Source organism: Ochlerotatus camptorhynchus, unplaced genomic scaffold, assembly GCF_037179485.1.
Source record: "Ochlerotatus camptorhynchus isolate MF236.1 unplaced genomic scaffold, CSIRO-AGI_Acam_v1.1 ptg000004l, whole genome shotgun sequence".
Classification (NCBI taxonomy): Eukaryota; Metazoa; Arthropoda; class Insecta; order Diptera; family Culicidae; genus Ochlerotatus; species Ochlerotatus camptorhynchus.
In genome coordinates this window covers 627,851-654,022 of record NW_027040496.1, presented here as the reverse complement: position 1 = coordinate 654,022, position 26,172 = coordinate 627,851, and the positions used below count along the sequence as shown (strand labels likewise).

Here is a 26,172-nt window from a genome sequence, read left to right as displayed (position 1 = left end):
CATGAAATAACCGACACTTTGTTTGCACAAAACTATTCCTTTACATACTTAGAAGTGTATTTCGGATCGTTGTCTTGCTGAAAATGCCATATAAGAGGCATGTTCTCTTCTGCATACGGGAGCATAACCTCCTCCATGATTTCGTTGTATTGAAATCTGGTCATGATGGAATTAATACTGAAAATGGGAACTACTCCATACCAAGAAAAACAGCCCCAAACCATGATGCTACCACCTCCATGCTTTACGGTCTTTACCGTATACCGCGGATCGCACTCTTTAACGGATGGCCTACGTGAGAATATAGTAAATTACTATTTTGATTTCATTTGACATGTGGAAGTTTTTGCTCATGATTCTTGATTAGGCAAGCGATTTAACAGGTTATAAAATTCGTTTTATTGGTATTAAATGAACGATTTAAAGCATGAAGGATTAACATATGAAACAAAACGATTAGATGGTCGGAGTGTAAAATCAGGTAAGTACTTAATTAGAAAGCTAATTGAGCCATGCGTTTTGCATTGAGCCGATATCGATTCTGTGTGGTTCCACCAGTTTGGATGAATAGCCTCTTTGACAAAACACTTGTTACCATTCTTGATAAATAGTCTCGAGCATGGGGATATACACTACGGTGTTTCTAACATGCTCGAAAAGGATCGACAGAACGTGGTAAAACAGGCTGAAGCAAGAAATTTTGTAATTCTGCCGATATGCTCCCATGGCGATCCAGTTCTGACATAACAAAGTACTGATTAACCTGAAATATGGCATAATAAGTGAATGTAGATGTAGATTAATAACTTTCTTTACCGTTTCGTCATGAATATCCCACAGGCCATCGGTTAGTTTTAGTGGGGGGACAGATGTGATCTGCTCAGACACTATTTAAACTACCCGAGCGTAAGCTGAAGACTCCAGGCACAGGTCAATATTAAATTGCAAATGCAAATGTACTGATTTTTTTTTGTTGGATCGAAACAAAAATCGAATGAAAAGGATCGATCCAGTCGATTTTTGTCGTGTTTGAGATCGATTAAAAAAAAAACGATTAATCGAACCAAAATAATCGATCTTTTGTGATTCGATCCAAGATCACCCATTGCTATCTCCTACCACCACCCAATTACACACGTTCAAGCTTACCAGGTTTACGATCGTATGTAGCTGTAGTACTTTCCGTAATGTACTACCAATAAAAACCAATAATGTACCACCAATGAAAACCATCAAACATCACCCCACTGCAGTTCAGTCATGCTTTGGAAATAGTTTGCAATTCAGATAAGCTTTGCATCTGCAGTTCTACTGCAGGTAGGACCTTGTGGTTGTTGTTGCTCATCTGCACGCCCTTGGACTCTTCCCGAACAGCAAGCTGATTAGCGTCGTCATGAGGTAACCCCATGGTTGACACAATCAAAACCCCCTTTACAGCGAATTAAATTTTAAAAATTGAGCAAAGGTCTTAAAAGAACTGATCGGTAGGCCACCCATCACATTGGGTCCTCTTGAGGCAAACTAGTTCAACAGAAGAATGATGACAGAGATGCATCTGAAAAATGAACGGATCGTTGTTGATGGGTTTATGCTTTGTGTCAGACTCACGGAATCGAATGGAATGTAATTGCATTGATCTGTTCGTATTAATCCTATATTATCGTGCTAAGTCAACCGTACATAGGTCCAGATCTGATGGAATATTTGAGGTTAATACTTATCGACATCTCCCAACAGTACAGGGACTTCTATGAACATTCCTATGAAGGATTTCCCATCGAAGCCCATATCCCATTGAAACCAATAACTGGTAAGAACGTGATAAGAGATTTTATGCCTTAGAAAATCTCTATGGCACCAACTGGGATTGAACCCAGGTTCAGTAGTCAGAGGCAGTCACACTTAACACCACCCGAGCAGGAGAAAATAACCAAAGAATACCTAATTCTGAAATGATAACACAATGTGGTGTTGATCAGCATGAATAAAACCAAAAAAATGCATGCAATATACTTTGTAAATAACTAATATTTATATTTGGATACCAAAAGAAAACCTGTGTGGTATATTTTAGGTATTGCATTTGCATAGTTTGGTATTGGAATAGTATTGTGGGTAAATGTTTTATTTATTGTATTATTTTTTGGTATTTCACCTCTTACGTCAGGCTCATCCATACCAATTTAAGGTATCGAGATATTCGTTCCTGCTCGGGCCTGTATATTACTCAGTAATGGTCCCATAGATTTTTTTTATATTTGGTTGATATTTTACCATAGAAACTATTGATGCTCTGTTCCTCAATTTTAATAATGAATCTTGATATTGATTAAATATTCTCGTCTACTCGGGTTAGAATGACTTTGTCATCGTAAATAGTAATAAAAGTTTTGACTAAAGGTAAACGAAATTTTGCCGAACTCTCTCCCAAAAAGCATTCAACAGTTAAAGAAACCTGTCCACCACTTACCTCACAGCGATGCTAAACACCACACTCGCAAAGATGATCGATACGATTATCAACACCGCTATTGCAATCACACTCCAGCACAGCATTCCGCATATCCAGAACGATTCGATCGTGGCCTCTATTATCCAATCCCTGTATCCCGGAGGGACCGGATGCATGCTGAACTTTTGACGATCAAGCTGATCCTGCCGGAGGATCAGAAACGGTCGCCACACTATCGTAGTCCGGTGGTTGGAAATATTCTTCAAATCAAACACTATGAAATCGAACTGATACTGATGAAAGTGATGATGATGTTCATACCGCAGGTCATGCGCTATGGCCAGGATGTAGTCGTACAGGTAGAAATTTTCACTAAAAACTAATTTCCTACTTGAAGCCGAACGTGACTTGTTAAAACTACGCGAAGTCTCTTCTCCCTTTAGCACCAAATTTTTATGATTGACACCCAGCATTGTACAAAATTGCTCAACGTCACTTTTCCGCCGATCGATTCCACCGCTTGCACTTTGATTGCGCACATCACCGACATTCGTCAGCTCACCGCTGGTTCCACTGCCAAGGGTGGTCGATAAATTGAGATAATTTGTGTCAACATCATCGTCCAAGTCACAATAGCTGTCGAGAATGATTTGACAGCGTAATTGGTTCGCGGCTAGCACTCGCAGCTCTTCCGAATTGCTCGCATCGGCGAGAAAGTAATTAAAATCGCAACCGGATAAGGTTAGGCTTGATGAATTAATTAGGCTTTCGAGCGCTTCTCGGTATCCACTTTCGCCTGCAACAATGTCATTCTCATAGCTATTGTCATCAACATCAGCGTCGCCATCGTCGTCGTCATCGAGTCTAATTTTCAGCAACCGTTCGCTAATTTGCTGATAGTCACCCAGGTCGACCCCGTGAATCCGGCGGAGGATGAGCTTGAAATGTTCCGTCAGGATTGTCAGCACCAGCAGGTTGCGGTTCGTTTGCTCGTCTGCCAGTGTTCCATCGCGGACGATACCCCGGTACAGGGCGTTATTGCTGTTGAAGATTGTCCCTATCGGATCGAGGAGAAGAATCTTCGTCCGGCGGAGTGCTTTCAGTTGATTGATTGCATTAATTGTTTGGGGCGAGTTGATTGACGAGCAGACGATTATCACTGAAAATAGATCCCAGAGAATGGGGGAAAAGGAATTTTTGGTTAGAGTTGATTTCAATTCAATTCGACACCGGGGTGAGCATCTTCGGCTAATGCGCTCAATTAGGTGTGGATTTAGTGTCGTTCGAAAAATTGATAGAGTGAGATGACGTTTCTTCTTCATCGTAATCAAGATTAATAACATTGGGATGAGGCCTATCACAGGGCTATCATCATTAGGGTCCATGCATTAATTATGTCACGCTAAATCGAGCAAAAAATTATCCCCTCCCCCCCTATCGTGAAATTTTTCCTATACCTAATGCATTGCTTGTCACAAAATCTTAGACCCCTATGAGCGTGACATAATATATGCATCAACCCTTATCGGGCAGTCAGATGAGCCATGGAAGATATAATTTAAATGAAGACATACTAAATGTGGAATGAATGTTGTATATGAATGGTTTATTTATAATTTCGAAGGGTAGAGAGAAGCCTTTAGATTTCTTCTTCAAATTCAATAAATGATTTATTAAGAGGAATCGATTGAGAAGCATACTTACTCCACTTAAATTTCAGACTACTTACAAATCTGGGCCACATTATTGTGAAAGTAAATTATCTTATTTTCATCTTATTCTAAATTTACTGCATTTGACTTGGACAGAAGAAAAGGCAGTAGGTAGCAGATGAACTTAAAGCTGGTGAAAATACCTTATTCTTGTGAATCCCGCGGATAAGCGGGATCAACAATGAGATTGTTTAGTAGCTGGAAAAGCTGAGAATATCAGAATCCGGTAGTAAAATGTGATTCAATATATTGGAGGTCTGTATGACAACTTGGAGCTACCGGAACAATATTTGGATTAAGAAAGCATGCTTTTAGTGTTATGTTTAACCCACTGGCTTTCGGCTTGGAAAACTTCTAAATGTCATGAACACAATTATTTTTTTAAATAATAATTTCTGCTCGAAGATAAGGTTAATGCTGACTTTGGCACCCATTGACTGTTTTCATCAATCAAAATTTCACTATATTTTCCCATCAAAACACTTTGCTAAATGTATTCACACTACTCCTTAGTCTTTCAGCTTCAACCTGATTTCAGTTCTACGACTGAGAAATTGCGTTATGTCATATTTTTCTTAAAATGAAAGAGGTGCACTACAAAATGCGGCTGATTTCGAGTTGCCGATAATAGAACAGCTGTTTAACACGTAGTTCAAATGTAAAGGCTGCTGAAGAAAAAGAGGCTGCTGACAATAGTCACACTCACCTGATAAGGTTTGGTTGGTTTTCTTTATTTAAGAGACTCTCAGCCGTAGGCTTGTTCATCTATGGATGCCCCAGAAGGGGACTCCCCAAGTTGCAGAGTTTTTTAAGTGGTTTTGGGAGCCCGGAATTGACTTCCCATGTGATATGGGGACTGCAGATGGTCCTCCCCAAGGTTTGTGTGGCCCTCCAGAAGGGAGTGTCCTAAACTGTCTTTGCTGTCCATGCTGTCTACAGTCGTTTTATATTCGTCGATATTGCCGGGTCGTTTACCTTGGGATGACCTTTTCGTTGCGTTTGTCGGATTCTGTCTGGTCGTGGTATTTTTGAATGTGTGGTTCGTAATCCTTGTAGGTAGCAGTTGTCGTGGTTTGTGTTTCGTTACAGATTTTATATAGAAACCACCGACAGCAGTTTTCATGTAGGGGTCTACTGTCGGCAATAGTGTCATGTTCAGTTCGATAAAATTGCATCGAAGAGGTCGGCCTCTCGGAGGAAACCTTCGAGGGCCACAGTTTTGGCCGGGTCATCCACTAAGGCATCCCGGATGCTTCCTCGTATTGAGGGCTGTGTTAGATGGCATGTTCGACGGAGTGATGTACTTGGCATACCTTGCATATCTTTGAAATTGTGCGATATGCGGGTGTGTCCCTTCCTCAATCTTCAGAGTTTCACCTGCATTCGATGGTTTTTATGATCATCGCATTGGACGATCTCCTTTAACCTTCCGGATGAATGGTTCTCTAGCGTCATTCCTGGTGGACGCCCACGAGTTGTTGAAAACTTTGTCGTCCCACTTTTTCAGGTCAGCAGCAGGTACAGTATCGGTATTTGCCGTGGCCTGCCAGCCGGACGTTGCACGTACCCCGCAATGACCCGGGATCCGAAAAAAGGTATTACCGGGTGGGGCATATCTTTGGATGCGTTGGATCCACGGATGTTTGAAGATGTCTGGATCGAGGGCTTCCACTACACTAGCCGAGTCGGTAAGCACGGCGATCGAGTTGCCGAAGGAGGTTGTTGCAGCAATAAAGCTTGCAGTAGCTTCGACCGAGAAGATGGAACATTGGATCGGAAGCTTATAGCAGACTACTAGCTGCGGTTTAATTACCAACCGATGATGATTTAATTACCGATACCAACACCCATCCGGGTGACTGAGCCATCAGAGCTTCGGATGGTATGATGTTTATATTTTTCATTTTGAAGCTGGGCTGATTGAGAGACAGCTAGGGGGTCGGAACCGGCCTCGAACTTGTTCTTGACCCAGTGAATCCTGCTTACTGTAGAGAGCGCTTGGTTGGTCCACTTTATCAGGAGTTGGTTGGCCTCCATCAAGAGGAACCCTCCCTGGCCTGTTATTTTGTCGCTCAGGTCGATTCCTCTACGGCAGATCGTGTTCGCAATGAATCTTCCGAAAGGTGGGGAGTCGCTTTCGATGAAAGCAGCAATGCTGGAAGTGGATGACCGGTCGATATCCTGATTGCCTGATTGTATGTGGAGGCTAGCATTTTATTTTGTTGGTCCTGAGCTGGACATGTGATTTCAATTCCGTATGTCAGCTTTGAGTTTATAATGGCCTTGGCCACATGGAGTCGAGTGAGCCGATTGCTGTCTGGATGCTGGCCTTGCAAGGTGGGCAAGGTATTAATCCTGAAGCTGGCCTTTGTCTCATCGAAGTGTTTCAAGAAGGATAAATTCCTATCAAAGTAGATGCCTATGATGCGCACTGTCGTCTGGTACAGTATGACATATCGTCCACATACGCGAACATGTATATTCTTTTGGGAGGTTGCTGAACATTCTGTTCATTCGGATAAGGAATAGGGTGACCGTGATGACGGAGCACTGCGGGACACCCGTTTCTTCCCGGAAGACCCTTGATCGATGGTTACTCAGGATGACCTGGAAGGTCCGCCCAAGAAAAAAGTTTCTTAGGAAGTAAAGGATGTGTCCGTGAAGGCCCCAGGTCGCCAGTTGAATGCGTAAGGTAGCTAGTTCGATGTGCTGATCAGAAGAGTTGGCGTCGTGTATGGTTTGACCGAGTGAGTTGAAGTATGAGAATCCCCCGTGCCCAGGCCGGAATGCATGTTGACGGTGGTCGAGAAGATTGTTGGATTCGAAGAAGTGCATGAGCCGCCTGTTGATCGATAAACTTAGTGGCGCAACAGGTGAGAGAGATGGGTTGGTAGTCATTTGCTTACTTGCCAGGTTTTCCTGGTTTGGGGATGAGGACTATGAGGCTATGTGTCCATCTATGAGGGATGAAGTCTTCGGAGCAAATTTGGTTGAATAGCTCAAGTAGCTTTAGTTTGCCTGCCGGGGAGAGGTTTTGAAAGACGGGTAGCCTACCTCGTCTGGGCCTGCTGAACTTCCCCTGGCTTTTTATGAGGCGGCTGGCCGAAAAGGCCGATTGATTTCAGGTTCTTCAGGGATGGTGATGTTGGCGAGTGATTGTGTTGATCCTGTTTTAGTTCGGCGGAAGTGCTCGCTGTAGTTCGCGATGGCGGCGAGGTCAGTGAAATGCTTGCCGAGGATGTCCACAATGACTACCAGGTCTCGGGTGGTAGTTACTGAGTGTTGTAGTGCCATGCCTTTACTCCTCCAATTCCTGCTGATCGCGTTGATCCGTCCCCGTATGTCAATTGTTGAATGCTTTGAACTGATGCCGTTCAGGAAATTTTACCCTCCCCAGGTGGTTGAACTACACCAGGGAAGGGCTCGACGGCCCGGGTTGGTGCTAGTTTGTGGGCTCGTTTCAGAGGCCGCTTGAAGGCCATAAGGTATTCGTTTACGTTCCATATGAGGCGGTGCATGATGTTGTGGCTACCAAATGAGACGTCGATGGCTGTATCTCTTTGTCCATTGGTGAATGTGTTAGAGCTGTCGTTGAGCAGAACTAGTTCCGAAGAATGCTTGGAATCAAGTACGTCGATTCCTCGGCGGTTGTTCAGCGGTGTCGGTGATGCAAAGAATTGTATATTTAACTTTGATGGTAATTTTTAAAGTAGTTAACGGTTTGTTGCCTCGATATTTGTGTGATCTAATCGAAAGAGGAAGTGTTTCTTGATTTGTGCTTCACAAAATTCATTTTATTTTAAAGGTTTAAATGTTTTCAATTCGATGCCTAGACATATCAAACGATCAGCAACACTTACAGAATTTCAGAGCTACTGCAACGTGTGAATTAAAACTGTATTTTCAACAGCTATCCAGTGATTTTGTTATTATTTATTGACAGATTATGTATCTAGACAAAGTTTTTGTAACGGATTATTTTGTATGGATAGCTGTCATAACAACTTTTAATAATTATTTTAGCACTACAAAAGCTAGATAGTAGTTAATTTAAAAAGGTAATGTAGAGTAGTCCACATAGGTTTGAACTTCGCCTGCGTATTACGGATGTAGTTTTCTGGCTGAATGTCGTAAGCTCGTGAGCATTCTTGACATTGCTGAAAATTATGATAGCATCAGCTTGCGGGGTTGCTAGTGTAGATTAAGGTAGGGCAAGAGTTCGACCTTAGTCTAAAAAAAAATCAAAACTCTAAGCATTTGTATTAGTTACACATTATTAGATACACATTCATTTAAGGGAACTTTTTATTTAAGAGCTTTGATGAGTTTTCAGTCCATTCGTAGCCCCGTAACGGATAAGATGGGGTTGGCCGGCATTGGCTATTGTCATACTTTCCCTGTTCTGAATTCGGAATGGAAAGCTATTCACTCCCAAATAGTTTTCCTTAAGAAATAAGAATAAGAACGTTAAAGTAGATACATGACAGTTGCCAGTATGCAATCTACGAATTACTCCGTTGCAAGGGCAACGAATTTTTCAACTTTTAGAACGATTCTGAGACTTAAACTTATTCGAATTTCTGGTTATAAAAAAAAACTAATAGGGCTACGGGATGTGAAGGAAGACATTCCGCGCAATTACCATAAACCGGAATAGTTCATGTTGATCTTCGTCAAGCTTCGTCTATAATTTGGACTGCTACATCAATACAACGTTAGGCAGCCTTCAGGTTCAATTGGTTAAACTTGGTGAGTTCGTTCCATTTTGTAAATTTTTATCTTTTCAACTCAGTAACGTTGGGAGATCACCTTTTTGTGGTGCGTTACTGGTATAAGATCTACCACCAAACCCTAGTCGTGACAACTTCAAACTAGGGAATCAGAATTTTCCAGTAACCAAAGGATCACATTTTAGTCCTTGTTACTTTTTATGACTTGATAATAGTGACAAAACTCGGATAGTGACCACCGCCCTGTTATGCATTTCTATATTGTATATTTCAAATAAAAAATATTGTTTATGTTCATAGATTTCACACAATTCTTTTCCCTTTGTCCCTTTGTACTGCTCATTTTCCTTTCCCTATTCTCTTTTCAGAAAGCTAGTAGTGGCGCTATAGCCATAAGTCAGAAAAGGCTAGGACAAGAGTTAGTGCTCATGCCCCAACCGTCAGAAGAAAATGGAGCATCACTTAACCTTTCTTGCTTTGATGCTTCCAACGACCAACCAATCATATAATTACCAAAATCGGAACGTACGGTACGAGATGTCTACGTTTCATTCATTTATTGGATTCTGACGCATCGTGTTTAAATCTTTGATTTAAACAGGCCCGATGTTTTCTGAATCATCTTGCCCCTTAAATGCTGTACAGTAGGCATGGCCGTTTTGTTATGTGTGACGCATCATCGATGTGAAACATATATCAAATAGACAAGAAAAATGATGTAGGTATATACACGCTTAGAAAAATTAATGTAAATTTAAGTGCTCTTAGACTGACATATACGAGCGTCAATTTTGACATAAAATTGAGTCATAATAGACGTGAAATTCAACGCAATCAAGCGTAATTTTGAACTTTTCAGTCTCGGAGCACTTAATTTACCATGACATGTTTGTTAAGATTAGGTATTTCTAAGCGTGTATATCATTTTCCAGGATGCTTTAAAAAACTGGCTGTGTTGGTGTTAGATTAGATTCGATTAGATATTGTCAGAACTGGGCGAACAACGTAATCCACTCAAAAATAGTTTGCAATAAGTTCGGAGTTCAAAATGCTTAACGTCAGGCTTAAAGTTAACATTTTATGTGTAACTATGTTCAAATAATGGACGCAGTGGTTCAACTTCCCCCAACATGTAAATATGTAGATCGTAAACTTTCCACATGAAGTAATAAAAACAGGATTAATTAAAGTACATAACCCTAGATGGGAGCTTACCATCAATTATTCTATCATTGGTCGAAAGGTACAATAGTAGCACCTAGCCTACTCGTGTCTCCATAAGATTGTTAAGTTGACTATGACGGTGGTAGAGGAAAACAATAGCTGCAATTTCAAAACCATCGACTAGATTCTTACGTCCGATGGCAACTTGAGTGTTAACCGTTTTCGCACATCGGAGATACATGGGAAACAGGGAAACACCCCTCACCGCCTCTGATCAACGGATGAGTTTGGTAAAAGAAATTCTCGATCCGATTCGTACCTTCCTCAAAATTGTCCTTTGCTCGCTTTCTACTTTCTATTTACAATTTTCACACTGCCGTACTGTAAAGGAACGATCAATTATATACTTTCATTTCATCATTTATCGTATAAAATGTTCACTTTCTGATATTGACGTTAAGCATCTCTAACTAGCTAAAATATAAAAATTTTGAATACATCATTTTGAACGGAAAATGTGGATTCAGAAGCATCAAATTACTTAAGAAGAATGTAGGTTAAAATTTTCAACAAACATATTCAGTATGCCCGGTTTTGCATAGGATCGCCCAACTGAAGAAGTAATTTGAGAAAACTTTTCCTGAAGAATAATCTTCTAATATTTAAACAACTTTTTAGACCAACCATGCTTTACACTGTGGTCTTGTTGTTTCACTACCTCGAAAAAGCTCTTCAAAAAATTCAGAACACAGTTCTGAAGATGAGTTTGAAGCTGCCTCCATGGTATAGTTATACCGAGATACATGGAATTACGAATATTGAGAATTTAAAACAAATGTCCATCAAAATAATTAACAATTTCAGGTAAAAATCGTTAAATTTTCAATTGCAATTGGAATTTCCCTTTATAATAAGATAAGATTAAGTTTAAGTTTATGTTTTACCCTTCTTACAAAGAAGGGTATAGATATCACTTGAAAAACCGACTATCGATCCGAGGCCCGGAGGGCCGAGTGTCATATACCATTCGACTCAGCTCGACGAGATCGGAACATGTCTGTGTGTGTGTGTGTGTGTGTATGTGTGTATGTGTGTATGTGTGTGTGTATGTAACGAAATGAATGCGCTCACGTTTCTCAGCAACCGCTCAACCGATTTGGACAAACTCGGCGCCAAATGATAGGTCTTGGGGTCCCATGGAACGCTATTGAACGGTTTTGGAATCGGTGAACCGGTTCCGGAGATATGGCCGGAATAAGATCCGGTGAATATGGGCCTTCACGCTGAATTTAACGGAAAACGTATTAAAACCATCATGCGACACATCAAATTACTACAGAATTTAAAAATAAGATCAATGCAAGTCGTGTTAAGTGTTCCAGACCACATTGGACACACTTGGACATGTTCCGGGTACCCCGGGGAAGTTGCTTGAATATGAATTGAATTAAAACCCATTAAATCACACCAAATAGACTACACCCGGATATATTCCGGGTACCCCCAGGCAGTGGCGTAGCGTCACTGGATGACACGGGGGTGGGGGGCTTGGTCACTGAAAATGTCAATAAAATAAATAAACTTGAATAAGTAAGAAGGGTCTGATCACACCATAGGTGGATACATTCGGGTTTAAGATTTAAGATGACCGTGTTCACTCGGCTGTCGACAGAAGCAGATCACTCTCAATGTGTGTCACGCGATCGTCTGTTTTCTCGGCAGCAACCATTGTGCGGTCCTCGTCATTGTTCTTCATCAGCAGTTCTTTCAGTCGATGCGTCGTCGACTTTGGAAAGCAACCGTTTCGTGATGAATGTGTGATTGCTGACCACGTTTTGCGTCCATTGCTGCAATGGAAGCGCTCTGACCCCCATTGGCGAATCTGCCATACAATGAAACCACTGGAAGCGGCTCCCGTTCTGGTGGAGGAGGCTTATTGGATAGCGGCTGATAAAATGTTTATTGTGTTATACATTTGACTATAGTTTTAAGATGTATTGTATAGTGAACAAGAATCCTCAGCTCTGTAAATTTAATACGGTTGAGCCTTATCAAATAAATTAATAAACAAAAAAAAAAAGATTCAAGATGACCATGCAAGTATAGAAAACCTGTTTTAAATACTTAATTGCCAAAGCAGGAATAATTAAAACAGGCTTAGATATAAACAGTTTAAATAAGCACAATAGGCCAATTTTCATACAAACTAGCCAACTATGCAACTATGTTTTGTTATGATCAATTGACCTGAAATTTTGACACAGAACTACAAACATGCTGAATTTTGCGTGTACGTAATATCAAATGGCCAACTAATTAGCACATTTATAATTCGAAATTTTCGAAGTGTTATAGTTTTAAAATGTTCAACCATATTGCCAATAAACGACGGCGTGCTTAAGAAAGTTATTTACGATATGGTCAAACATTTCCGAAATAATAGGTCGACAAGAATTTAGCCAGGATCCAGAATCAAGGTTAAAGCAAGCAGCTGCCCAGGATGGGATTCTACCACGTTGGCTCTGTGCACCACTTGAGAAGCATTGCATTACATGGACGACTGTTTCTGCAATTTTCCATACGGTCGCATCACTCATTCATTCACATATTCACCAGCTCACGTCAGAAAGAAGTTCACAAGAAACACTTTTCCCATGACATAGGGGAAATTGCTTCAATGTGGGCCTATCGATCTAAAGATTGAGCCCATCGATTTAAATCTCGTAGCACAGACAAACAGACATAACATTCGCAAGATGTTTATCGAACAAGCATTTAACGGAAATTTTAAATGTATCGTAGTTGGTAGTACCGCCACCTGTGGCGCGCATAGTCAATTCACTTGCGTTTGACGTTCACACACTACCGCCATCTGTTCAGTGTAAAGCCCACCACAGTGTACTCAACAGATGGCAGTAATGTTTTAGCGACGATGTTTTACAGTGAGAAATATTCAATGGTCTGTTTGTCTGTGCTCGTAGCCTTGATTTTTCCGAAAAACGATGCGTCATATGGACATTGCAAATCGATATTTTTGGTTACTACAGTCGGAAGAAAACTCTTTCTATTTTAAAATAAAATATAATAGTAGGGTTAACTACCCCATTTCCGGCCTATTAAGCACAACCCGCACTAAGTCTTTCTTAATCTAGCGCAATTTAGCACCAAACGGAATGTTATTATTACTGATGGCTTCCAAATCTATTTACCTTTCCGTGCGTACCGTAAGATTTGAAAAAGAGAAACCAATCGTTGAGATATTTTCAAAAGTCTAACACTGCTTCTTGACGCCAAACTCGGCCTACAGTTTCTAAACTCGGTCTAACGCATTGAAACGCCAATGAATTCACTTTGGCCTATCGGATGAAGATAAAAATTGATTCGGTCGGAGCGCTTATTTTGTTTTTGGGAATAATGGGTGCAAACCTTCATATCACGCGTTCTCATATACTTCGTTCGGTAGCTTATTAACTGAAGTATCGTACCAAACGCATAATTTACTTGTTAGCTCTGAAATCATGGATTTATTTGAAGTTTTCTGCTCGATAGGCCCAAAATGGGCGATTAGGCTGAAGTAGTTCTCTACCCTATCACTCCAAAAATCAGAGATGTCCCATTCTGTAATTACTCGATACCCTGGAGAAGTTAATGCTTACTTGGCATGATTAATTTTTCGGTTCGTTAATCAATTAGATGAATGTGAAACGTCATTTTGACATACACCGTCAATGTGAACTATAAGGGCCGTTCATACATAATGAGACTATTTGAAAAGGACCGAAAAAATCACGACTGTTGACCGGTTGGTGACCGGCCCCGGTGGTGTAGTGGTAAGCGTATCTGCTTTCTCACCCCAATGGGTCTGGGTTCAATCCCAGCCGAAGTCGGTGGGATTTTTCTGAGGCATAAACAAAGTCGTTGGTCCCGGCCAATGTATGTTGAATGGGTACGATATCCTACGCAAATGTGGAAGCTGCCTTCCTGCACATTTGATTGCCGCCAATGGATGGCAATCGATGTCCGTCGGTGATTGGCACTGGATTGCGGAACAGAGATCGACGTTAATTAAAGGAATGACGTTGAAGGAACCGGTTGGTGAAACCTTGTCAAAACATGCTTTCGTTCGAAATGTATGTATGGTCCCAATATTAGGGATACTTGGGCCGACATTAGGCACATTAACCCTACATCTGTTTTGTTTGACAGCACACCACACCGTTGGAGTAAAAACATCACGTTTCTGGCCCTCTGCGCAGCCCGTAAATCAGCTGGGTGTTCTTTTGTTCAGTAAATCTCTCAATCGTGGGTAGCTCCTACTGCTGTATAATTTGATTCGACGCGATTGTTTATTGTTTACGTTTGCTTCCACCAGTTGGTAGTTGGTAGTTAGATAGACAATTTATTTAACGCCCAGACACGAAAGTTTCTCAAAAATGCTTTTGATCTTTGTTATCTCTCGCGCATCATCAGTGTCGTGGTGAACCGTTTGAAAATTCTTCATGAAGAATTATATGTTTTTAAAGAGGAGAAGGGCATGTGGTGATGATGGTGGTTTCCAGATTTTTATTTCTAATCGTGAGATAGGACAACTTTGTATGGTTATTACAAGCCAGATTATCCCATTTTCGGAAAGATTCCAACCATTAGTAGCTGTAATCCAGAGTACTAAAATTTTATTTGATGTTCAGTCGTTTTCTACCCTCCTTCATAAATTCAATTTCCGGCGTTGCTATCTCACCCGAATATTCAATCCTAGTCATTAATCATTCTCAAGAAGCGCTCCGTTTTTCATAGCCCGTAATGATTATATGTCAAATGCGATGAGATCAGAATGATGTATCTATCAGAGCAATTTTTATTATCTTTGCTCTTTTTGTAACCGTCGGAGGAAATGATTTTTAACATGACGTATAAACGTATCAATCTTTAAACTCTTTACTAGCACCAAACAGTATTTTTAATGCAGTAGATTCTGAATATTCAGCCTTGATTTGAAAACTGCGTCCATTGAAAATCACGCTAGACCAATCCCGAAAAAGCCCCAAATTCCGGGAAGGCCTAGGCATCGTTATTTATGAAAATGTTGTTTCACAACTCACTAATTTTTTGTTTTATTGGCTCGCTTCGTTTGCTAGGCAAAAGGCCCACAAATCTAATTGACTTTGGCAAGCGAAAGGACGCCTGAGTGACGAGGCTGGCCGGCATGTGAGTGAGTGTGGTCCTGGATAGGCCGTCGAATGGGATGATAGACATGTGGGATGAGAAGACAATTAGATTGACCGATGGACAGCTGGACCGGACAGAGTGGATGTGCTTGAAGTGAAGTGGATTTTGTTTACTGTTAACACCCAGTTAGTATTATATCTGGTGCGGGGTGCTTTGGATGGTTGGTTGGGTGTGTGAGATGCTTCCCGGAAGAAGGTTCTTAATCGTATGGGTCCAATTTGAGTGAGGCATCATGGAGGTGGAGGAAAGTGCTGTATCTAGTCCAATTCTGTTCGTGGGATTGTTGTTGACCTTCGAAGCTGATGATTTTATTCTTAAACGGGAAACGTGAGTCATTGGAGAATGTGGAGACTCTATTATTCGAATAGAAATGATATGATTGTCTGCTTGGTTTGATTGCATTAACTTGGAGGCAACTTTGTTTCCTTTCGATGTTTTTTGAACGTAGATTTTGCGATTTAAGTTTTTAGATTTGCTACACCGGTTTGGGCCTCAGATAACCTAGTCAGTAAAGACATGGTATTACCAAGCCGGAGGTGGCAATTTTTTATTCTCGATTTTCCCTGGGCATAGAGTATCATTCTGCTTGCCACACAATATACGGTGCCCGGTCATTTGCACTCCGGTGGCAGAAACGTCATCCACGAACATTTGGCTTCAAGCCAAAGTTTTTGGTTCTTTGGCTCGATTATCTGCCAATCTAAGACAGCTGATTCAAACATTGAGAAATTGTACTCCGTTCACATAGATGTTTGATTTGTTGCGTGGCAAATTAATCGTGATAAATGATCAGCAAGCGCGTACTTGAAGGAATATTTATTATATTATTTTTTAAATGAGGCAAGCTAATCATGACACATTCAAGTTTCATTAATGATTATTCACACAAGATTTTTTAACGCATACGTGTCGTCAACGCACATATAAACATAGCATAACAACTGTAGGCTACAGTGCTGACACCACCGATAGTGGTGGATTCTGCAACCTTCCTTCTTGGCAGAAGATTAGTAATTTGGCTGAATACTGTTGGGCCGAATACTTTAGGAAAATTAACTTTTTTCGAACAACAATAAAATCCTATACTAAAATATTAAATTGAGAAATGGAGAAATGTTATGTTTCCAGATCATTTAGTGGAATTGAACGATCCGGGACTTTTTCAGCTCCAACTCAAGGCAGTGGACTTCAAAAGTGTGTTTCTCGTGCAATGCCAATTGAAAGCACTATTTCTAGATCTTTGACTTTTCACTATTCTGAACTTTTACTGAACTTTTGATGATCTATATGATGTATTGTATTTTACTGGTGATTAATGATTTTTAACATGAAATTACCATTGTTGCATCATAGTTTGTTCTATTTCTGATGATATTTCAACCACACCAAGAGTAGGAAAATTTACTGAAATTGAACCCAATTTCCGAGACACTCACAAGATGTCGAATGGTAGGTGATGTCGCCATATCATTAAGGAGATTTATCCATCTTATAAACTACACATGTTTGTAGATAGTAGGCGTATGTTTCGTAAGAAGTGACGTGTTTGAATGTTGCTTCCATGTTTCTGTGATTTAATTTTAAAACTTATGAAGTTTCTTGAAATATGTGTTTTTTTTTACGTATTGCGTATATCCGAGTGGCTTAAAAGTACAGTTCATCATGAGCAGTTAGAGCTGATCAAAAACGAGGAACTGAAACGGATCGTGGGTCAAGTGGGTCAATATCCGGAGGTTCGTAGTAGCAATGCTGTAATGATGGTGCGTTAATTTGGTGCGATTTGAAGAAAAAAAAATGATCGAAGAGTGCTGTGCTTGAAGATAGAAGCGAACTTTTTTCCTCCCGTCAAATTTTGCGGTGTTCCGGATTTTTGACGTAGAGCTACGTCTTTGTTGACTATACTGGGGTGCAAATAAAAAAAAAATATGTGTGGTGAAATAGTGTTGGGTTTTGAACGCTTGTAACTTTGTCATTTATAGATGAAATTAAAGTCCAAATACACCAATCGATAGAATATTACTTTACAAATCTGCTAAAATAAATACTTTTCCAATTTGTGATAAAACAATTTTTCAAAAATGTATAAATGTTAATTTCATCACTGTTTTCATGAAATAAACGTTTTTCCCAAACCCAGTCATCATAATCGAATACCACTTGGTTGCACATCGTTCTGCTTGAACCTGAAAAGATATAAAACAGCGCTGCTGTCGTGCCTCTGCTGATTACCACTTCGGACGGCGTGGCACTGGATCCTGCAGCAAGCAGGAGCAAGTCAGTTATTAATATGGTGTTTGCATCTATGCGGATTTGCTAGCGCTAGTGTACTAGCACTTTGCAAAAAAGTATCCAGAATAATGTAAGCAGGGCATCAGCCTCCCTCCCACCCTTTAAGGGCTCACCGCTCCGAAAAAAATAATTACGTTTTGATTTTTCTAAAAATATTGGAAAAAGATATCAAAATTCGAAGAAAATCACATATTTTTTAATTTTTCAAAGAAAATTCACGTGCAAAAACATTTTTTATAAGTCATTATGGCATAAAGTTGGACTCAAAAAACCAAAAAACCAAACATCAACTTTTCGGTTTTTCTGAGAGTCCAATTTTTTTTCATGATGGGATAGAAAAAAATTTTTTGCATGTAATTTTTGACAAAAATCTAAGGAAGAAATTGATTTTCTTGGATTTTTGATAATTTTTCCCAATATTTTTAGAAAAATAAAAACGTACCGAAAATATTTTTTTATTTTTGGGCCGGTGAGCTTCCCCTTAATGACAACCTTAAGAAGACATGAACTTTAACGACCACTTTTTCCGATAAATAACAATTGACAAACTACAATTAAGTAAAGTAAACAATGTTAACAGCTTCTGCAAAAAAGCCAAAACACTCAAATTTAAGAAAAAATTCGCTCACGAGACATGACTGTATTTTGATGATATTCAGTTCGTGATTTATCAACAACTGACTGTAAATCATATCTGGTACCTCTATATATGCAATTAGATTCACATCCGAAGTCCATCCTTTTTAACATATACTGTACAAAAAATACTTTCTAAGCTCCGCCCCTGACAGGATATCCACACATTTTTTTCTGAATGGGGCGGGGCAGAGAGTAACTTTTGAGCAGAATATGTAAAAAGGATGGACTTTGGATGTTAATCTAATTGCATTTATAGAGGTACTGTAGTGTATCTAGGGAAGTCCATAGTTGATGAATCAATAGTATACTGTGGTTCATCTTATATTATAGTACATTTATAGCAGTCAGGTTAGCTAGCAATAGAAGACTTCCGTTCGGTCTCTTTTCCATCCGACCATCCTGCAGAGCGGACGCACAAATTGTAATTCTATAATTAATTAATAAAGTATTCTAGTTTAATTGATTCAACTATGTAAAGCGATTCCTTCCTTCCTCGTAACATATCAAGTTGGCGACGAGGATAAAACGTGAATAGTCGCGCGTTAGTACGAAGTGAAGTCGCGAAGTGTGAAACGGTCGTTTACACATGTTAGGAAACATAACCTTAAACATCATTATGTCATCTAGTGATAGTGGAAGCGGTGCAGTTAAGCAGGAGCCGAATGCAATAGTTCCTATCGTTCGAGCTGGCATGTTTGGCCAAATCGAGCACTTCGTCGTTGGGGAGAATTTCGAAGAATATATCAACCGCCTTGAAATGTTCTTCCTTGTGAACGACATGCCGGATGATAAAAAAGTCCCCGTGTTAGTTACAGTCTCTGGTCCCAGCTTGTATTCAATCGCTGCTAGATTGTGTGCCCCGGACGATCCTCGTACAAAGTCGTATGACGATCTGGTTCGTCTCCTCAAGGAACATTTGGCTCCTACCACGAATGTCGTCGCTGAGAGGTATACGTTCCGGAAATGTGAGCAGCACGTCTCGCAAAGCATCACGGAATTTATTATCAGCCTGAAAGCCACCGCTCAACCCTGCAAATTCGAAATGTTTTTGTCGGATTCACTGCGAGATCAGTTCGTCACAGGCATCCGGGATCAGAGTCTCCGGAAAAAGTTATTGACAGAACCGGACCTAACCTTCGACAAAGCGTGTTCGCTAGCCCGAAGTTGGGAAGCAGCCTTGAGTCAGAACAAGGAGATGTCGAGTCAGTTGCCGCAGAAGCTCGGAGCACTTAGGAAGGATGTACATCAAAAGACGAAACCGAAACGAAGCAATCAGGAAAAGGAGGAAGCAAACCAAGTCGTAGTCAACAGTCATCAAAACCATGCTTTCGGTGCAGCCGTCACCATGATCCGAACACGTGCCCAGCACGCAGCTGGAAGTGTTACTCGTGTGGGAAGGTAGGTCATGTTTCCACATGCTGTCGGTCGAAAAACAGTCAACCCAAGAAGTCTGGTGGAAGCAATCGAGTCGCGGAAATGTTGGAAGCCGTCGAAGTCCTTCGACTGAACATGCTGGGTGGTCCCATCGAGTTAGTAGAACCGGAAAAGTCGTACCTGTCAAGTCTTGAACATCAGCAAACCAATCAACCGAATGACAGTCTGTCAATCCTGGAGCAAGCAAGTAGTCTCGCATCCGGATCATTGAATAAGCTCGAATCACCGGAGTTCGTACCGCTGGATTGCGATGGTCGTCGATTGGAATTCGAAGCTGATTGTGGAGCCTGTCGTAGCGTCATCTCTGTAGATACGTATCAGAAATATTTTGCTAAAAGTATGTTAAATAGTACTGCATTGGAATTTGTCTCTGTTTCAGGCCAACGAATTAAACCGCTGGGTACGATTGATGTCCGCGTAGCAGCAAACCTGTTACTCGGTCGAGACGGTCTTGATATGATGTTCTCGGACTGGAGAAGGATTTTTTCTGTCAAGTCTGTGGGTAAGTTGGACGTTTCCTTCAAGTCGGAATTGAAAACGCGATTTCCTAACGTAATTAGCGAGTCCGCAAATGACGTGATTACCGGTTTAACCGCGGAGATAGTTTTAAAGCCCGATACTGCCCCAATTTTTCATAAAGCTTATTTGGTTCCGTTTCTTGTCCGTGAAAAGTTTGAACACAGTTTAGAGAAGTTAGTTGAAGATGGCATTTTAGTCCCTGTTCGCTTTTCTTCTTGGGCAAATCCGATCGTTGTTGTGCCTAAAAAAAAGACGGTTCGATTAGGATTTGTCATCAACATCAAGTGAGCAATGCTCGCTGCACATCTCGGACTTAAAGTGTAAAAATTCATTTATGTTTATTCAAATGTTAAGATTAACCAACTCTTTGCATATCTGTAGTAAGCTATGATCCTTATCTATCAATTACTTCAGAGAAAAACAAATTTCAGCAACTGAGTGAAACGCTATTAACAAATGAGCAGTTGGTGTGTACAACTGTGCATGCCAAGCATGGTGGGCAGCAACAAGCTGCTACTGCATAGTGTCCGCAAGGTTGGAAAGTTGATGAAAAAATGATGAAAAGTTGAGAAACGTGCACAGGAAATCTTGAACGGACTACCGAACATAACGGCAACCGCTTCGAAATCGGGCTACCGTAGAAGACAGAGGATCCACGATGAAGTGATTAGAGAAGCAGCTGGAGCTGCATGAGGACATCTGTAAGTAAACCGACGGAAAGCAGGCATCGAGATTCATAGCTGGGTTTCTAACTTGCCGGAATTTCTTCGAAGAATGGGTGAAACAAAACCACCCGCGCCAGTGCACTTCAACCGGGACAAGCAGATTTCCAAGGATCTGGATTTGGACAAATTTGGCGACGATGACGATGCACTGCAAGGAGTTATTGGCGTACCTATTCTAGAGAAGACGACCGACGTTGCAAGCTGCGTGACTAATGGATCTGCTCATTCACCATCCACAGCATAATCATCATCCAAGGTCTAATGCGTTCCTACTGCGATTGGGACACATCGATGTTGAATACTGGAATGTATGGATGTATTGGACCAGTCTGCTGGTGGAGATAGAAGCTATCGCAATCGGTTATCTTGGTAGCAATTTGTTTATCGATTACACAGGTAACAATTTGATGCTGTTGTTCATCGATTTCAATTCAGCCTTAATTTGAATAACTGCTGTAAATATACCACGTTAACCTTTGTTCAGCTTTTAAACATCTAAATCTGGTGATTTTAATCAGCCAAAAGCTTAACAGTAACATAAACAATAAGTTTTTAAAGGCAACCATTGTTCAGGCGTCAATCATACCTGCTGGACCACTCAGGTATTTGTGTGGCAAAAGGTATGATCAGTAACTTGAAACACGTCAAATTTAAGTTGAATAATAGCAACCGGAAAAGTATTATACAGCAATGCAGAATTGTAAACAACAAATGGTGACATAGTTGAAGATTCTAATTCCAAATAACAGACTGAAGTGGTAATTTTTATACGATAGATGGAGTAGATGAAAGTATAGAGTTGATAGTTCCGTTAGAGTACGGCAGTGTGAAAATTGCATATAGATAGTAGAATAGCGAGCTAGGACAACTTTTAAAGAAGGTACAAATCGGTTTTTTCATCTCTCTTTACCAAACTCCCACTTTGGAGAGGGATGGTGAGAGGTGCTTTGTACACCATAAATCAACAAAAAATCAGCTTCTGTTCTATAGTTCAGCTTGAATTTTTATTTGGGTTACTTGGGTAAGTACGCTGCAATCAATTCGCTAAGACATCTTCATCGATACCATGTGAAGTAATGAAATTGGGTTGTTAGCGGAATGCTAAATAAAACAGCAAAAAAGGTTATCTTCCATTTAATTAATTTTGGTATCCATGACAGATACGTATTTCGACTACAATGTGCAGTCTTCATCAGTGTCATTCCCACTAAAGAACTTTTCAAAATCTAACTCCCTTAAGTACTCATTAGACTGATGCAAAATTTGAAATTTTCGCTCCACAGTGCTCAAACGGCTTCAAATCATGTCCTAATTAGCCTCCCAACTTATTTGGTAAGAAACTGACAAGGCACACACCATTCGAAGTTTATATAGAAATTACTATGGAAAAATGAAACTTTTTGTTCATTGTCTTCTACCCATTTTCATATTGCTTTTTCCAAATGTTTTATTACTACTCTTACGGGAATTTTTCTAAGCTACAACTTTGAGGAATATCGTTTTTCAGCCAAATGTCAAATTAAATAGTTATTTATTGTTTAAGAGATTGATAATCTTATGGCATGATCAAGCAGCTGTTCTGTTAGCATCACTGTATTCTGCAGTGTGACATAGTAGCCATGATATTTGTGCTCTATTCTTCTCACCAGAAACACCAATGTTGCCTGCTGAACAGTTGAATGAGCATAATCATAAGACATCAGTAACTTTAATCATTAATAACTTTTGTTCCGTGCATTTGATTGAAAAGTGATTTTCAACAAAGTTGTAGCTGAGAAAATTTTCTTCAATCACTGCTATCATTTTATAAAGCACAGTGATGTGGCGAATTGTTAGATAGATATGAACAAAAACATAAGTTTTCCCATAGTAAGTCCCACAATAAACTTGAAATGGTTTGTCCCAAGTCAGTTTCTTAATAAAGTAGTTCAAATTTTGGGAGGCTAAGCAGGATCCAATTTGGAACCGTTTGAGCACTGTGGAGCGAAAATTTCAAATTTTGCATCAGTCTAGTACTCATCCCATAGGTAAAAAAGTCAAGATCATAGGTATAAAAATGAAACTACAATGCGTTGAATCGGATCCTACCTAACTAATAAAAACCAAAGATTAGATTACTTACTTATAGCATCCAGGGTTGCTTCCACTCACTTTCTGTAAAAAAATGATTTTCTGAATTTTGAAATCATTAGATGTTATAATGATATTTGGGCTTGTTAGATACAATAAGAGGATGAAAGGCAAGTGTTTGACTCATAAAACCTGTCAATTTTGCTACCAGAGTGTTATAATAAACGATTTTATGCTTCGTGAGCGCTCGCGAGTCGTAAAATCGCTGATTGTGACTATCTGAAAGCGAATTTAACAGGTTTCATGTCTCAAACATTTCCATTCCAACCATAACAAGTACAAAATATGATTATAACATCTAATGATTTAGCGTTGTTAACATCTAATGATTTCAAAATTCAGAAAATCATGTTTTTATAGCAAGTAAGTGGAAGCAAGCCTGATAACATCGAATGATTTCAAAATTCAGAATTTTTTTTTTTTTACAGCAAGCCTGATTTGAAGTGTTTTGCATTTCAATGCTATCTTAATTGCATGTTCTGCAAGATAATCGTCGAGAACATGAGTTGTGACTTCCTCCTTATCAACCATTCTCATATATGAGAACAACCGTGGTCCAGTGAGATCGAACGAAGACAACGGCAGCAGCACGAGCACACCCCAACAGTCCTGGATCAAATCCCAAATCAGACCCATTAAAAAAAGGCATGTGCATGCTCTACCCTCTGACAGTTTTCTTGCAAATATTTGTCGATTCAATTTTGGAGTCGATAAAGTAGAAGTCGATAAAGTAAAATATTGTAGAATATTGCACTATGATGTGCAAAGCTATTGATAATGTGAGGCACATAGACTCCAAATGTGTCACAATCCCAACCAATAGTGTTAAGGCGTGGTTCACAGCATGAGATTCACGCATGAAATGAATGTGTTTCATAATAAAGTGCCCAATTGTGAGACACATGATGATCGACACACAACGATCAGCACTCAGTGTGGTCGCAAGTTTTTTCTCGCGCGTTTTCGAACGTTTTTTCGTTCATCCCAAGCATGGGTAAACCGGGCCCAAGCGGTAGCCAGAAGCAAGGCGGCAAGCGGCCGGCGGATAACAATGTCGATGCCAGACATACGAAGCGGCTGCTAGCCCTCAACCAGTTCTCGCTGCTCCAGGAGGATGATGGCGAAAGGCGTGAAAGCGTTGAGAAAAAGGAGAAGTTGTCTCCTTTCTATGTCAAGTGACAGCCACGCGAGCTGCTTGACAATCTGAATGTGCTAGTCCGTAAAGGGCTACGGGCCGAGTTCCGTCTCTGCGCTGATGGCGTGAAAATCACCGTCCCCTCGGCGGAACATTATAAATCCGTGGCGGAGACACTGCAACTCTGGAAGGTGAAATATTTCACCCACGACGTGCAGTCGACGAAGCCCTTCAAGGTCATTCTACGCGGGCTGCATGAGCTGGATGTTTCGGTTGTGGAAGAAGAGCTGAAACGCAACAACCTTCAACCCGTGAAGGTTTTCGTGATTAAACGCCACAACGAGGCGATCAAGTATCGCAACCAACTGTACCTGGTGCATTTGGTTGGCGGATCCACAAACATGAGGCAGCTTCAAAGCATCCGAACGCTTCTCAGTGTCGTCGTCGAGTGGGAGCCGGTCCACCGTGAAGTGACGCAGTGTACCAGCTGCTTGAATTTCGGACATGGCGCGCGCAACTGCCATATGAAGTCGCGTTGCTCCAAATGCGGCCAACAACATGTCACTGCCCAATGCATCGTGGACATGAAGGACAAGCAGCCAACCTGTGTCAACTGCGGAAATGCCCACACATCGACTAGTCGATCGTGTCCCAAGCGGGCTGAATTCATCGCACTGCGGAAGAAAGCAAGCCAGCCGAGACAGCAGAAAAAGAAGCAATTACCCGGAATCGATCTGGAAAATGATTTTCCACCGCTTCCTCCAACCGAAGGACGCGCACCAAATCTTCTTCCCCTTCCGCTGCCCAGAAGGCAGTATAGGAATTCGCCGCAAGCCGAACCAAACAGCACTCCTCCTGGGGAACCCAGCCTGGTGCTGTACCGTTGGTCCCTCCAACCGATGGTCTGACGCAGGTAATCAGCCATCTGACAACGCTTGTCAGTGAAATGCAAAAATGATGGTGCAAATGATGCACTTCATGACGAACTTTCACGTTCACCATCAACGCCCTTAATTGGAACGCCCATTCAGTGGCGAGAAAACAGCCGGAAATCGTAGATTTCCTGCGCCAACATAACATCGATGTCGCGTTTCTAACCGAGACGTATCTCAAGCAGGAGATCAACTTTAGCCTGCCAAATCACACAATTGCTAGACTGGACCGAGTTCGAGGCGTTGCCATTGCCATCAGGAGAGGACTGGAGTACAGGATGCTGCCTGACTTTCGTCTATCGTTCGTGGAAGCCATTGGAGTCGAGCTGGCATCGCTGGATGGTCTCATCACACTCATTGCCATCTACTGTCCTGCCCAATGTAAGGAGTCGGATGGAACAATCGATCGTCTCAAGAATGACATCCAGAAGTTGACTCGTCGGAAGGGTAAGTTTATCCTCGCCGGTGATCTCAACGCACGCCACTCGCTGTGGGGCAATACAAGAAGTAACAAGAACGGAGCAGTGCTGGCCACGGACCTGCAGGCGGGACACTACGTGGTCCTCCATCCGGACTCGCCTACCTTCTACTCACCAGCCGGTGTCGGATCCACCCTCGACATCGTTCTCACCAACATGGCGGATGGTTGCTCTGAGCCCCGTGCCATTACCGATCTGTCATCCGACCACCTACCAGTGGTTTTCGAGATGAATCAAACCATCAACCAACGTCAGCAGCATCATAGGCGAAACTATCATCGAGCGAACTGGCCTCAACTCCAGCGGTTTATGGAGGATCGAGTGGTCGAAAATCCTGCGTTAACGACGACGCAAGAAATCGACGGCGTGCTGCAAGCGCTCTCCGATGACATCGGCGAAGCGGAACAACGGTTCATCCCGACAACCCCGGTGACATATAAGTTTACCAACCTTGATGATGAGACCAAGCGTAGTTCCAAAGAACGCATAACGTTAGTAGGAAAGTTTTATATAACAAATTAAACAAAATTATTGCCATTAGGGTAGAAAAACTTAGGAACAGGCAGTTTGCAAAAGACCTTAGTAGTTTACCAAATTACTCTAGGC

The 26,172-nt window shown here is 41.1% G+C and overlaps 1 protein-coding gene across 1 annotated transcript in view; it reads right to left on the bottom strand.

The window, feature by feature from the left end:
- Nucleotides 1-26,172, bottom strand: part of LOC135714821 (uncharacterized) — a 464,202-nt gene that overhangs the window by 171,271 nt on the left and 266,759 nt on the right. The window contains exon 6 of the mRNA XM_065238233.1: nucleotides 2,471-3,611. Within this exon, the coding sequence (XP_065094305.1) occupies nucleotides 2,471-3,611 (1,141 nt within the window). The remainder of the gene's footprint in view (nucleotides 1-2,470; nucleotides 3,612-26,172) is intronic.